Below are 16,055 nucleotides of genomic sequence, written 5' to 3' on the forward strand. Positions count from 1 at the left end.
AGGAGCACACACAGAATCAGGCTTCAAAGCACTAGAAACCTGTGATCTCACCTTTTCATGCCAGACTGTCTTTTATATATCTGCCCTATTTAACAGTTACGTGTATGCATACATACCTGCCTGTGACAAACAGTTGTGAAATAGCACTGTTTCAACAACCTAGGTGGCAACTCTTACTAGTTTTCTCTTTATTAAAATTGAAAGATAATGTCCAATTCTAAGTTTTATTTGGGTTAATTGTTGGAAGGACCTCACGATCTGGTGGACTAATATCAAGATCTTGCGTTTCCTTCAAAAACATCACATCTGACATTTCAGCAGTATATAGCAGAAGAGTGGTACAAATATGAATTATTTACTTGAATTCCAACAGTTTCAGTTTGCATGTACAGCACATCCCAAGTACATTTCTAAAATATACTGCATAAGCCGTTTCTCAAAATCCAATTCCACTTAGGACACACAAAGACTGATAGCAATGATAACCCTCTCTGCACTGAGTTGACTCTAGTTACAACAGATCATTGTACAGTCAGGGCAGGATGAATGACTCAGTTAACCAGAATTCAATAAACATGGTGAAAGCTGCACTTTAAAATGAACATACCTCTTGATAACGCACTTCTTGCCCACTCCTGCCACACACTCAGATCAGAGGTTTTTTGTTTAAACTACAAAGTCCTTGCCATCACTTTCAAAAGGAGCATCAAAACATATAATCACATACAGTTCTACCAGTAAGTGAAACACGTTATATTTTTGTCCCTGTTCCTCTATATTTCTATCTAGATTTTCCTGAGGTGACCAGGTCCAGAACACAAGCAGTGATGGAGATCCAAGATATTTTTTTTTGCCTACCTCAGCTGGAGTTCAGAGACATAAATGGGTCCTCAACTCTCTGTCCTCTCCCCCATTTGCGACATCGGTGGTCATTTCCTCATGGTTTCTTTCATCACCAGAGGGTGATGACAATTTGCCTGTCATGCACAGCATCTGATCACACTCCTGTTGTAACACAAGACGTAGCTGAAGTTAGAAAGCTCAGAGATACATGCTACTTGGTCATAACAAATATGGCATGATGAAAGTGATGCAGCTTATCAGCGAATCCTCTGTATGTACTAAGACTGCTACTATGCTCTCTGTTCTTGTTCACAGGCTATTACAGATCCAGTAGCAGCTTACAATGGAATGAGGATGGGAGATAAAATACACTCAAAGAAAATTGTTAAATAAAATTAAGACTGGCAGTCTGAGCTTTAATTTTTAGCAAATAATTTTCCAAGTCAAGTAAACTGTTCAACAGTGACCACCTTCCAGCTGTTACTGTGTATCCTTAAATTACTCGATCTTCTTGATGTGCCACAGTATGCACAAAAGACAAAAATAAGTTGACGGAATTCAAGCATGTTCTATGAATACAGCTCTACACCCAAAACTGTTATCATATTCTGAGTTAGTGCTAGCCTACTAGCACTGGCTTCATGGCAAACCATTATCAACATTACACAGTCAAAAGTTCATCTTCTATTAGAGAGAATTACACCTATCTACAGCACTACCAATCACTGTTGGAGCAACAGATGATAGTATTTTTATTGTATTTGTCTCAGATAGGGAGCTATTTCAAGGTTTCCTACCTCTTTAGGATGTGAACGGAGAAGTCTGCACACCTTTGTCCATTTGTGAAAGGTATCTAAACCAGGCACAAAAGATCAACAGATCTCAGATTACACTTGCTCAGAAGCCATTTTTTATAAACCAGAATTTAAACCCCAGGCTGGGCTACTGGATTTCAACTAGAGTTGAAATCATTCAACACAATGAAAGACCTGTAAGCTGCTGTGACAAGATAGTACCAAGAGACACTTCTGCCCTCTTTTAACTCAAAACAAATAAATAAATAAATAAATACATAACCTTCAGGTATGGACTCAAAGTTCCTTTACTTTTCCCAGCCCTCATAAAGGAAAAATGTCTTCTCAGTAGATTGAAATTATTTTCCTCAGTTGGAATACTCCTGTAATTTCTTCCCTTAATCTTGTGCACTTGCTAAAACCACTGGTGAAAAGCAGGAAAGGAGGCAGAGAAAATAGGGAGGTGGTTGTTATGTTTTTTTTGTTGTTGTTGTTTTGTTTTGTTTTTTTTTTTTTTGAAATGGAGCTTCAGCTGGTGAATCTAACAGTCATAAACAACTCACAGCACAATAGTTTTATGAGGTAATTTCTTCAGACCGTGAGAATAATTTACATAATTGCAAGTTACAGCATCAGCTCTGCCAGATATGACTAGTTCTTTATAAGTTAAAATAAATTCCAGTCAGAGGTCTTTGAAGAGTAATAATATTGGTACATATTTACCCAAATGCAGAACATTAAACATCGCAATTTAAAACATACACCAGAAACTTTCTTATAACAACATCACAAATCTACTTGCAGAACATTCAAAATGCTTTGACTGCACTATGTCATTACATTCAAATATAGTAACATTAAATGCCTAGTATACCTTTGTTAACTTAACCTATTTCCTTTTTTTTTCCTGATTTTTAATTATAACTTGCTAGTGTGAACCAAAGGATCCATCTAATCCTTGAAAATCAGGCTGACAAAAATAATTATAAATATCTTTTGTGTTTGCTAATAATATCATATTAGCAATTTGTATCAGCTGTTGGCTGTACATCTGATCAGCATGGAAAGCAAAAGGAACATGAGTTTCCTGCTGTTCCTAACACTATAGATGGAGTTCTCTCCAAGAACAGTTAACTGCAATGGAAAAATAAAGAGAACAAATTGAATGTTGTGATCTGCATAAAATTATACAATATCGGGAAAAAAATCACAGCCTTCTAAAATTGCAGTGACTACACATTATTTCAAAAATATCTCTAGCTCTTCATGTCTGTCTGCATTGTGCAACTTAACATGGAAAACTCAATATCTTAACTTTTTTTTTTTTCCATTGGGGTCAATAAAGCAAAACAAACATACTAACACACACACACACACAAAAAGCAAGAATTTCCTTTAGACCAAGGTTTCAGTTTCTCATTTCTCCAAATCACCTGAAAGGAATGTTCTCTATCTTTTCCAAGTGGAAGCTACCTATGAAAATTTTTACTCAAAGGAGAAAGGGTTGTGCTTTTTGTTGTTGTTGTTTATTTAAGATAGGTACGGCCTTTATATTGAAATATAAAAGAAATATAAAAAAGAAAAGAAATATAAAAGAAATAAATATATTGTCTAATGGTAAGTCTGCATTGCATGTAAACTCAATTAAATAGTTCACCACTATGAATTGAGATCATATTACCTCCAACTGCATGAAACACAAGATATGCCTCTACCTGCAGAAACCTTGCTGTTGGCTCATTAAAACCTAACTGGTCATACATAACTTGAGCCAAGAACTCCTGAAATAAACAGAAAGACATAATTTTGAAGGTTTTTCTCCTGTTGAATACAGTGACAGTTTCCTGATCAATTTTATTATAACTGCTACAAGTGACCTGTTTTCCCTAAGAAAAGGATACTGTAATTCACAAGAAAAGTAACCTGTAATTCCACAATTACAAGTGTCTTTTCCATTTACAAGGAAAACCTGTTAGATGTCATGGGGTGTCACAGACTTCCAAAATGAAAGGACGCTGGATATGAACAGTCTATAAATCCTGTATTTAGAATTGTCCCTATTAGTTGTGTGTCTTCTTTGGGTTCTGAAACACAAAACATGTTCTGCTTATTTTTTGTAGAAAAGTTTTCATCTGGGAACACATTACTATTGGGACCCAGTGCTGGGTCTCAAAACTGAACATGACGATAGAGATGTCCATGTAGAAGGATGGAATGCAAACTATTAGCAGGGAATGAATGAAGTGTTAAAGACTAAATAAAGCAACATTTTCTATTGTAAGCTTCTGCTCTTCTGAGTAGAAAATTTATTGTGATACACAGATTTGAGAAGTGAAATAAAGGGTCATGCAGATCCTTTCAATTGTCCCCACTGCAGTTCAGAAAAGTTGAACTCTTTTCCCATAAAAACTGGTACCAAGATATCCCAACACAAATTCATTTTATAAAGCATTGGCTAATCCAAAATGAATGCGAACCGTTCACTAATTACATGGTCTTAATATTAAGTGCTGATATCTCAGGAATTTCACATGCAATCACCTCTGAAGTTACACTTTTACTGTCCTTGTAGATAACTAGACAACTGTAGCTGCTCAAGACAGTCTGTCAGGTTGTCTTTCAGAAACACTTGCCTTCCCAGTCACAATGATGAATGCAAACATAGTAGTTACACTAAATTGCTCAAAGTTTCTACTTCTGTTGTGTTTCATGCAACCAGAAGTAGCAAATTTTCCTGAATGCTCACACAGAAATACCTAAGCTGACAGATTTCCATAGTTTCCATACCCGTACATTACAGTATCTCAGGAACCAATTCGAGTTAATCAGTTTCATCTAGTAATGAGAAAGCTATAAAGAAAATGAGACAAAGTCATGTTACAATAAAATGTAGCATTAAGTTCTGAATAAAATATGCCTGGATACAATCAAAAATCAATCACAATGACAAATTCTGCATGGTTTCCAGTTGAAGATTTTTAATGGAGTGTTGAAGCTTAAATACAGAAATAAGAGTTGGAGACAAAGTGATTCAGTTTCAGATGTCCAGGATTTCCAGGTAACGCCACCAATATCTCAATTACAATCTTGGAAACTTAGAAAGTAAAGTTTATTTAAAGCTTTTTTTTTTTTTTTTTTCTTAACTAGGATAAAATCTTCCTGAAGTTCTTGCATCTTAAATTTATTTCAAAATAATGTTTTACTGCATGTGAATGTATTATTTTTTTTTAGTAAGCTAGTAGGATAAAAACAAAAAATGAGAAAAATAGCATGTGAACACATTAAAGTTGTTTCTCCTGACTATGCTTAGTAGTCAGGTGAGAGGTCTGGAGTTTGTACATGTGCAAGTGGAACATTTTGGAACATGAGATCCATTCTTTTCACACACGCCATAATTAGCTGTCAGTTTCACCATGGACATTTTCCATGTGCACTTTGAGGTAGTCATTTCTTGTAAACTTCTTGTGGCAAAGCTGGCATTCTGCCATCGGTCGATTGGGGTTGTGAGTCAGCTTATGTCGGATCAGCATTTTCTTCAGGCTGAAGGACAGATCACAAACCTAGGCCAGAGAAGACAAGACAAAGACAACAGTGTTCTTAAAACTTAGAAGAATGTATAATGCTCCATATTTTACATCGCTGATCCTACAGCCACATGTACCTGCAACAGTAAATGAGCTAGTCTTCAGAAGAATACTCCTTCATAGAACATTTTAAAGAACATTTTACTCTGTCTGGTATTTTCAATGTTGTATGTTAACAGTGATACCACAGACACATTTTTGTTTGGAATCAAACAAAACAAATTCAAGTTTCCCCATGCAGAGGAAACTTGAGAGAATCCAGCAGAACCTCTCTGCTGGAAAATGAAGTTTTAAAATTGCATGGGTATTAAGACGGTAGTGAAATTGCTGGGCGACTACCAGATCCTTTTAAAAGCAAGACAGACAAATAGAACAACTGACTGTACAAACGGATAGTCTTGACCTGCAGCATATGTATTTTATGCCAGCTAAGGCAAAACCATACAATGACCATAAAAAGGGCAACAGCCACAGGCAAGTTTTGTACTCAAACTAATTTTTCCCCAGACAAGAACACTGTATGTGCTGTTGCAATGGAACACTTTGAATTTATGACACGATGTAACACTGAGAACTTTTGTACAACTACTGTAACTCTCTAAGTTTTTTCCCTAAACATATAATTACCTCTTTCAGCCCCAAGCAACAGTCACTCTTTTGTTACATGATGGTGAATGTTACTTGCAGCATTCATTGGCTGGGTCTTAATACTGCTTTTGTCAAGCACCATTTTCTATTTCTCTTCTACAAATACACACAAGTGAACTCATATACCTAATCGTTATCATCACACTTGCCCACAAGTTTAAACATGTTAAAAGTGACATGTATTTGTAAACATACATTTCCTGGAAGTCAGGAAGTCAATCACGGATATACACACATATAAGTTGTATTTGTTCTGTGCATCTTATATACACCTCAAAATTATAAAAAGCTATGTGATTACTATTACAAATAGAATTCAAGATGTCAAATCCAGCCTCCACTTAGGTAACTTACAATAAATTTAAAACTTACATCAATTACTGCATATTATTTTTAATAAAGAGAGGACAGGCAGCTTACAGAAACACTCCATAGCAGACAGAGAATTTAAACATTGAATAGGATGGAAATGTCACAACATAAGACTGTAAAACAAAAAGAACCAATCTAGGAGCCAGTCAGACCAATATTAACCTTCCTCCAGCTGTTTTCAATAGCAAAAGGGACTGAGGAACAGGGCAAACATTGCCTAAAACTTTTTTTCTGATGCATTAGGCCAATCAGCTTTAGAGATTTTTGATCTCATCAACATGAATAAATATCTGAGGGGAAGGTGTCAAGAGGATGAAGCCAGTCCTTGTGCTGTACTCTTGCAATCTTGTTTTTAGGAGTTTGCTTTGCATTTAAGTTTTACAAGCAAGACTGACATTTTATAGATTTACAGCCATTCCCGCTTATTTGCACTGGAACTCTAATCAATCTGGTCAAAACGATCAGTTTTAACTGAGCAGAGGGGATGACTGACATTTGAAAGTAAGTGTAGGGTCAACTAAAGGCAGAGTGCTGGGAAATACTATACTGGAAATAAACCAGGATAGGCAGTACCTGACCCTTCTGCCCCCGGAGAATCTCTTGTCTCTGAGGCAACTGAAGTTCAGCCAGCCTTCCACTAAAAACCAGACTGGTTTTCAGAGGACAGAAATCAAACATACTGGGAAATATACGTTTCATATTTCCACATTTCAGTTATTTCATTTTCCTATGCAAAATATACTAGAAGTTTCACATTAAAATAGGAATATTAAATTATCACTACTATCAGTGGGATGTGAGGGCTTTGATTCATTAAATGTAAGCTCTAAAAATATTTTTGATGACTGATAATATAAGAAATGGCCACAGAAATAAAGTGTAGCACTTCCATTGAGCAGGCTATATGGATTACTTTTACATGTATCATAATTCTGTTTTGTAATGTCTGTTACATATGGCTAAGAGAGGGGAGGGAGAGAGGAAGATAAGGTAGGAGTTATTTCTCACTCTGGAAGAAATTTCTATTTAAAGCAGAAATGTAGTCTAAAACAAACTGGTATGTAATAGTTTTTATTGGGTGGGGAGAGGTGGGGTGTCAAGTGAAGCCTATTCTTGAGCCCATTGAATATATATTTTTTTTCAATAGCCAAAGCTTTTCTTTCTTCAGTTCTTTGGCACTGAAGGCAGTTCCTGTTTGTAAATGTTAACTGTACTAGTAGTAAACACATAAAATTCTGACAGCAAATATCAACGCATTATTTAAAAGAAAGAACTGAATACTTCCTATGACTGCTGCTAATGCCAGGTGGGAAACAAGACCAAAAAAACCTCAGTTCTCTGAAAGACTTTTGTTTTTCAGTGTGGCTACATATATGACTACATATAGGAATATGCTAATTACTGAATAAAACAGCCTGTTTTTCACCTTTGAGGTATTCTGAGTAGGCGAGCATTAGACTTACAGACTTTTGCAATTACTATAATGAGTAAGTATACATCAGTATTATGCCTTTGCCCCTTAAAACATGCAGTGGAAATAAGGGGAAAAATCCAGAAAATACTACCAAATACAATTATAGACATGGGAAGTTGTCCTGCAAATAACTTGGCCAGAATTAACCTATCTGAACCAGAGCAGTTGACTAAGAAGGGACATGGTAGATGTACAAAAAATAATGCATGGAATAGCTATTAAACCTTTCTGTTAATTAAAGAACCAAAGAGACCATGCAGTAACCTGACATGCTCTCCCTTCCCAAAACCTCTCTACACAGTTAAGAATTTGTAGAACTTGTTGCCATAAATTACCACTCAAGTCACGATAAATAAAATAATGAGAACAACTACATTTAGCAAGATAAAAAAAGTCTTGTTAGGAGGAATATTCTAGTGTAAAGAGCAATCTTTATTGCTAGGGAGCCAGGAATAAATGTCTCCCATTGGTAACTTTTTTTTTTTTTTAAAAAACAAAAACAACAAAAAAAAAACTGTCCACTACTGGTTTTCCTGTAGCTTCTGTAGAAACATCTGGCAACATGCATTGTGCATGACAGCTCTGGAGGAACAGTCTGCTCCGGGTGATATTTACTATGTCCCTAGCATTATCAGAATTAGAGTCCAGATGAAACAGGAGTAACTATTGAAGAAAAAAAACTTTTTCCAATGTTATCCAAGTATGCATTAAGCAGAAGAGCACTGTAGAGTTTTGGGCAACTTAATGTTGTATAAATAGTAAATGGCATCTGCTGTGTATGCCACAGCCCTGAAAAGTCAGCAATCTCTGTGGTGTGCAACTGGTCAAAGCTTAGTGCTGAAGAGTAATTTCAGCAAAAAATGACAGTAATTTAAAGTATAAAAAAATCTCCAATAAATAGCAGCTACAAAAAAATTCTCAGAGGAGGACTAGGACTAAGCACAGGTTACAGCTTTTTCAAGATACACTATGATTTGGGAAAACAAAAGTTCTATCCAGTTAGTTGGAGCAGGAAAGTGCATTTTCATGCAGTTCCTATATTAAATTAAAGAAATAAAAAAAAATAAGAAAATATAGCACGGGCACTCACACACACACCCTCTGACTGGTCTCAAAAAGTATATTGTGAATCCAAGAACAGTCTTGGATCCTCCATGTGGGAAAAGTTGCTTTTACACTGCAAGCTAACCAACAGTTGATAAACATCACAGCAATCTGAAAGCTGAAAATGTGACTAACAATGATTTGTAATTACAGAAATCCTTAAGGTACTATAGCCAGGATGAGATTATCCCAAAAGAATGCAAAAAATCTCCCATTTTGTAGACATTAGCAAAACTGCTACTATTGTATTTGAAATTTTTCATTAAGTGAATTTTATTCTCAATGAAATGTTGCCAGAGTACTTCATTGAAAGCCAGATCAATTAATAGAGCCTTGTGACTTTCATGACAAGTGGTTATTCTAATTTTATATTTCATTTCAGAAATTTGTGAACAAATTTACAACTCTTTAAACTGAGCCACCTACTATATAACTGAAAACTGGTGGTTCCCTTGTGACTAATTCAGTAAGAGCTAGAATCACAAAATGAAGCACCTATAATAATTCTATGCCCTGTGCTAGTGCCCTTGCTAAATCCTTGAGCAAATAGTACAATTTGATAATACTGTAATTTGATAATTCTGAATGAGATTCTTTCACAATGATTTCTGTACATTCCACCTCCCCATACATCCCCTCTAAAAGCTGTAACATCCCCTCTAAAAGCTGTAAGATACACTACATACAGGATTGGGCATACCAATCAAAAGGTACTTGACGGTGATCTATGAACTGTAATACGATATTCCGCATTTCAGCATTGCGAGCATACACAGCATTCAGGATTTCTTCATTGTAACGAAAACATATGAACAGATGTTGAAAATATCACACCAAAATTCATTAGACAAAACCCAGAAATTCTGAATTCATATTTGTGTTATTGAAAAACATCAAAAGTATCCAGATTCCATGTAATGAATTTAATAACTTTTCCTGTATAAGCTAATCTCCAACTATTAACCTGTCATACAATTAAGGGGGAACCAAATAGCATGAATTTGTAACTTGCAACATCTAAATTGCATTAAGAATGGTGAAAATAACTCTTACGGGATCCAAAACCATAAAATAGAAGTGTACACTATACTCTTGGCAACTGCAGAGGGTACATAAAATTGCCTGAGTGGTCTCTCATTAGGTAGGCAACCAAAGGTGTAACTTTATGCCACAGCCAATGTGTACGAGGCCATTTCTCATTGAAATTAAGTCTTGCTCCTGCATGTAAGTCAAGAAGACAAAGGGATGGGTCAACTCACATCACACTGAAATGGCTTCTCTCCGGTGTGGGTTCTCATGTGCTCATCTAGGCCTCGCTTTTGACTGAAAGCCTTGTTACACTCAGAACATTGGTATGGCTTTTCCTGTATGAAATGACAACAGCAAGTGAAAGTGAGTGAAAGTGAGTCAACACAGAGCCCAAGTCATTAAAGGAGTGGAATTCCATGCTGGATGGTGCAAGTTTTATATTCTCTCTACGGGATTACAGTCAGTGAAAACAACACAAAACGATTTTCAAATGATTAAATGAAAGCTGGGAAAGCTGTGGCCTGACAGTTTCCACTTCAACACCCACTTATGAATTAATTATCTGTTCCAGTCTTTCAAATCCAGCCATTTTGGAAGTCTGTTTTTCATAATGTGAAAGGTACAAAAACATAAAATTCCAATGTATTTTCCTTCATCCTCCACAAAAGCTTAAAGCATAAAGACAAGTAAGATGTCTATAAAAACCTCATGTTTGTTACCAGGTTTCCAAACACGGGGAGGGGAGGGGAGGAGAGGGGAGGGGAGGGGAGGGAGTGGGGGTAAAAGAAAAGCTAGAAAAGCTTGTTGTGGAGAAGAAAAAAAATATTTTGAAAAGTGGTGACAGAAGGTTAATCACATATTCATTGCAGAATCTCAAAAGTGCAGATGGCAACTAAGCCATCTGTATTTTTATTAGAACTATTGGTTAGCAGCTACTGTAACACATGATGTTATAAAAGTTGCAAGCTCACTGACCTCATATAAATAATTAGAATTATGTACAGAATACCACTTATACAGAATACGATTTTATAGATTTCTTATATAGATCTTATATAGATTTTCTTTTTCAAAGTTCTTCCTTAATCATAGAAACCTACATATAAGGCATAATTCCTCCTTTATTCCACTAAAGTTACATGGAAAACAACATTTAAATCAATTAATTAAATGTAAAGTTTACCATTATGATACTACACATTGTCCCACTGAAGATTTTGAAGCTCCAGAGGCACCTTTTTTCAGTCAAACAATTATACTGCTTACACTTTCCTAATACTTTTTTTTCTGTGCTCTCTAATTATATATTGCTTGTATTCTAAAGATGGGTGTTTTAGACTACAAAGTAAACACTAAGAAATTTTTTGCTAGGTTAAATTGAAAACAAAGACTAAAAAATCAATAGGCAATAAAAATGCTAACTACACGAATTAACAAATAATAAGCATTAATCTTATATAGTCTTTTGGGAGATACTGTGTTTTCCAAAGGTAAGTGGGAAGGAGCTACTGAGGTTAGATTTTGAAGCTACAAAGTGAAGAAATTCTCTTGTCATTGAATTCTTATTCTGAGTATAGAGGGGACAATCAGATCTCCATACATTGCTTAGTCTTGCCAGGTACTCATCAACTGTACAAGTAATATACCAGACTGTCAATCAGTGCTGTTCTGAGTACGTCCCGAGCTCTCTCATTAAGGCAGCTCTTCACAGAGATCTCAGCTCTTCCTGTTGCAAGTCACGATAGAGTGCCCTCCCATGAAGTTTCCTAGAAAAGGCACTATCACCAAAACGACTCAACTTGCTGTGGCTGAATTCTCTAGCTCATCAAAACCACATCATAAGCTGTGCACACAGGGAAAAGTACTTCTTTAAGAATTTCAATTTTATATATATCATGTAAAGTACATTTCAGCATGATGGAAGACAAATATCTGCTGACACAACCTGAGTACATGATGCCCAGCTGAGTACCATCAACATAGTCAACAGAGGCCACTAATAAACTTTTCTTTCTAAGACTCTCCTTACATGCTAATCCTCTTTGTGTTTTTTCATCATTATTTTAATTTAGTAATTTCCTTAACTCTTCATTATAGACTAAAACATATTACTTTAAAAAGAACTGAGCTGATCTTGAAGAAGAAAAGAGAAGAAAGAAAAAAGATCATATACACAAAAAACTTTGTCTTGGGAAATTTTGTTGGACTGACGAAAGACTTCATGGAGCAGGCCCATAATTTTTAAGGAAATGTATGGACAAGTCATATAAAAAGCAGGTTTCCGCAACACACACTTAATTGGTTTTGCATTGTGGTCAACATAAACCACATTTTCTGCAAGTTCTCTGAAAACAGCCTGTCTCTGTTTAGGTTGTTCCGCAAAAAATGTAAAGTATATGACATACACATCTTTAAACACCTATGAAAACATCCACTATTGCAAACGGTACCAGGTATACTTGCTTCCTTTTTATCATGTTGTTCTAAAGGTAAATGAAGAGTTAACTCGATTATGATTATCTTACTCATTTCAGAGTTAAACAGACTTCAGGAATGGTTAGGTTCCTTTCAGGAAAGATAGCCATTATGAACTCTGGGAAGCTAAAGTCACAAACCTGGGCTGGAATATCTTCCCTGACGTTATACTTATCTAGTAGTATGATTTGTATTATTCTTTACTGCAAAAAAAGGGCTTATCTAACTATTCCCTTGACATTTACATTCAAATTCACATATGCAGTGCATGAAACATATCCAAAGCAGTCTTTGATCTAATTTTAGATCCCTTACATCTGTATATTCCACTGATTTCAGCAGACACAATTCTGATTTGCATCAACCCCCCTCTTCATTAAGCTGCTCTTCATTCCTGTTTGTGTACATTTCAGTTAAAAACTGAAACAAAACAAAAACAAAAAAAACCAGTGCTGTCCAGAGAAAAAACTTGGCCTTAAATTTCTCTCCAGAGAACGTTTTACTGGTTTCAAAGACGACATCGTTCTCAGACTGGTTTATTCAAAATAAAACATTCTGTACTTCTTCTTTGCACCCCTCCCCCTTTCTTACTTCACACCAAATTTCCAATGCACAATACTAATGCTTGGAAAAGGCAGCATTTGTAGCATGGAAAAGATGATGCTAGCTTAGCATAACCACTTTGCTCTACATCTACACAGGAAAAAAAAAAAAAAGTTAAATACAGCAACAAGCCTGAAGGAATGGAAATGCCATCACATAAGGACAATAGGGACAATGATGAGATTAGAAGTTGGACAAATTTAAAACCTCGAGCAAAGGGAAAAACCTGCTAACTGTCAACAAAACAGGAGGTCATTGGGAAGATTATATGAAGTTTGACTTCAGAGGAGTTAGCAACTGCCAGTACTATAAATCTACCCTGTGTTCAAAAGCATCTGCCAGACCATGGTTATGGTGGCAGCAAAGCCAAAGGATTACATGTGTTTTCTTTTATTGATGATATAAATGGGAAAGGGAGCAGGAAGAGCGAGAAAGACAGGATGTAGCTGATACTGAAGTGATTTAGTATTAAATTTTTAAGTATACCAGGTACAAATAGAAATATGTAGATCAGGATTTATAACCTTTCTGCCTCTTAACAAAGAAAGGAAAGAATGGAAAGGAGAGCCTCAATGAGTCTTGCCATTCCGGAAGGTGGTTCACTATAAAACTGGCATACTAATGTGGACATATGCATCTCCATTGATTTTTACTTCATTAAATTAAAAGGAGAAATTCAACATTTTAACAACTGTGGGAAGAGTGCCTTCTCTCCAGTGCACACCTTCTCCGCCTTCAGCTACATGAATCATAAATGACTATCTTGAATACTATGTAAATAGTGCTTTGCATTAGAAAGAAATCAGAGCAAGACCAATTCTCAAGGCCATTAGATGCTACCTTTAACAGATTGATAGAACATGTGCACAGAGTATCCTTCTACCACAGCAGATGGAAATACTTAAATGCAGAATTTTTGAACTGCTAACTGCTGCTGTAGTTGACTGTATCTCCCTTTAAAGCTATATAAATATGTTACGTATATTAACTTAGCATTAGCACGTGGTTGTTTGTGTAAATCTGGTAAAACTGATTGCAAGGTAAAAACATGAATGACTTCAGCATGAGCATCTCCAAGTAACCTTTTAAATTTCAATCTGGAACTACCACTTTTGAGTTCATCAGCCGTGACAAGAAAAAACACCATCTAGACAGTAGTATTTCCAAATAAAATATAGCTCAAGATCAGATAAATAAGAGTTAAGAACAGTTCCACTAACTCTTTCCAAGGTGACAGGAGCAAGTTAAAATTGAACGCATAATGAGGAAACCTCATCCTTTACTTTTTTGATTAATTTACTACAGTGAACACAGATTTATATTACTCAAAGTGAACTTGTTGACTACAGAAATGTTACTCAATAATCCTTTTTAGCACCTTTTTTTTTTTTTTAGTTTAATTGACGTACAGAGCATACTTAAAATACCAGAGCTATCTAAATCTATGTCCACTTTTTTAATATCCTCCTGAATTCAGCAGATTTATTTCTGACTTCTGTCAGAATTTCAAATATTGCTCATTTCTTCTTGTAGATCATGCTCATATATCTAAGCATCCATAGAATTGCAAGTATCTTAGGGTAAGATAAACTGACAATGCTAAGTGTCACATGACTATCAACTTAGTCAATCTAAATTTTCTACATGCTGAAAAGTTTGACAGCTGTATATTTCACATACACCCATTTCTTTTCATGTTTTAAAACTTTTGCTAACTTTAGTAACACTTTGTTTTATTCATTACTCATTATTAATGTTGACGTGCCCCTCAAACTACACTCGAGCTCTTTGGACAGTTGGACATGCCATTTATCAAAGATAGTGACAAGAACAGGTACCATTCAGTTGATTGTCCCACCTGAAGGTGGGCTGAAGACAAAGGAAAACAACAGCCTGAAAAGCATGGTGTCAGGGGCCTGGAAGGAGAGTCCAACCTGCGACAGCCTACACAGGTGTCATGATGCATTGTAGCCAACCCACAGACTACCTTGCAGCCTTGGTAACTGCAAACTTGTACCAAAAGTAAATCAGAACAGCAATGTAAGTAAGCAGTAGAAGTCCCGGAGAACCTGATGGATCCTTCTGCTTCATCTGGAAACCCCCCAAGACACAGCGTCAGATCATGCTGAGGGCCAGGCCAAGCGGGTAGTTCTTTATAAGAAGACCTGTTAGACAGCAGCTGTGTTAACAGACCTTTGAGCCTCTGCAAATTCCAGTGTCAATATACACTTTTTTTTTTTCTATATTGAAGAAGAGTGATGGGTAATTTTGCTATCAATGAAGTGGTGACATGTAATATATCACTCAATTTTATAAAGACCAGCTTTCATCTCAATTGAAGGGCAGGGTATTAAGAAATAGCACAGTACAAAAGACAGTAAAGTGCCTACTGAAGCAAGGGTGGCTTATATAGCTGACGTTTAGTTACATTTCAGCCCTAAAACAAGCATTAAGCTGATTAATGTCAGGAAAAAAACATCACTGACAGTTTCTGCTAGGTCATCACTACTGGCAACACAACCCCCATTGAGAAGAGAGGTTAAGTCACTTAAGATCACAGATGGTGCGAGTTAATGTAGTCTAGTTTTGTATTTAAGTGTGAAAAATGTGAAAGAACTAACAAGACATTCTCTTTGTAATTGGAGGGGTTTTGGAACTTAAAGCAAGTGGCTCTCCCACAGACAGAGGCCTACTTAAACTATCAAAATTGCATTGAATTACTGAAGTAATGTTGACACAGGAAGACAAAGGCTGATGAAAATTTATAACTCTACAGAAGTAGTAGGGCTTTGAATCTGATAATGTTTAAAGCCCAATAAGTAAGAGAAAGTTAGACTTAATAAATCACTTTAGAAATACACACTTCCTCAGCTGAAAAGTAAAATCCTTTCAAAAATATTTCCAGTGGCTACAGAAAGTACAGAAATCTTCCTGTTGAAACAATAGTGAAATAATTTTGGCAAATTTAAGTGGAAAAAGTTACTTTTATTAGAAGTGGTTTTGTTCAAAAAATTCTGTATTACTTCCGTTTTGGGTTTTCAAAAAATATGATATTCTTGTAAGAACATCTGTAGTGAACATAAAAACATGCATCTGCATTGGAACATCTGTCAGAAGTAAAAAGGTGCA

At 35.8% G+C, this 16,055-nt stretch overlaps 1 protein-coding gene across 4 annotated transcripts in view; it reads right to left on the minus strand.

Annotated features, from left to right (window-relative positions):
• Positions 1 to 4,594: 4,594 nt before the first annotated feature.
• PRDM5 (PR/SET domain 5) overlaps positions 4,595 to 16,055 on the minus strand; it is an 86,728-nt gene continuing 75,267 nt past the window's right edge. For 3 of the 4 annotated variants that reach the window (XM_084518784.1, XM_084518783.1, XM_084518786.1), the window contains exons 15-16: positions 10,079 to 10,183; positions 4,595 to 5,197 (exon numbers count right to left, since the gene is read on the minus strand). In XM_084518784.1, the coding sequence (XP_084374910.1) occupies positions 5,033 to 5,197; positions 10,079 to 10,183 (270 nt within the window). In that variant the 3' untranslated portion in view covers positions 4,595 to 5,032. The remainder of the gene's footprint in view (positions 5,198 to 10,078; positions 10,184 to 16,055) is intronic. The other variant, XM_084518785.1, reaches the window with a different exon arrangement.

Source organism: Aythya ferina (assembly GCF_964211825.1).
Source record: "Aythya ferina genome assembly, chromosome: 4".
In the NCBI taxonomy this organism is placed as follows: Eukaryota; Metazoa; Chordata; class Aves; order Anseriformes; family Anatidae; genus Aythya; species Aythya ferina.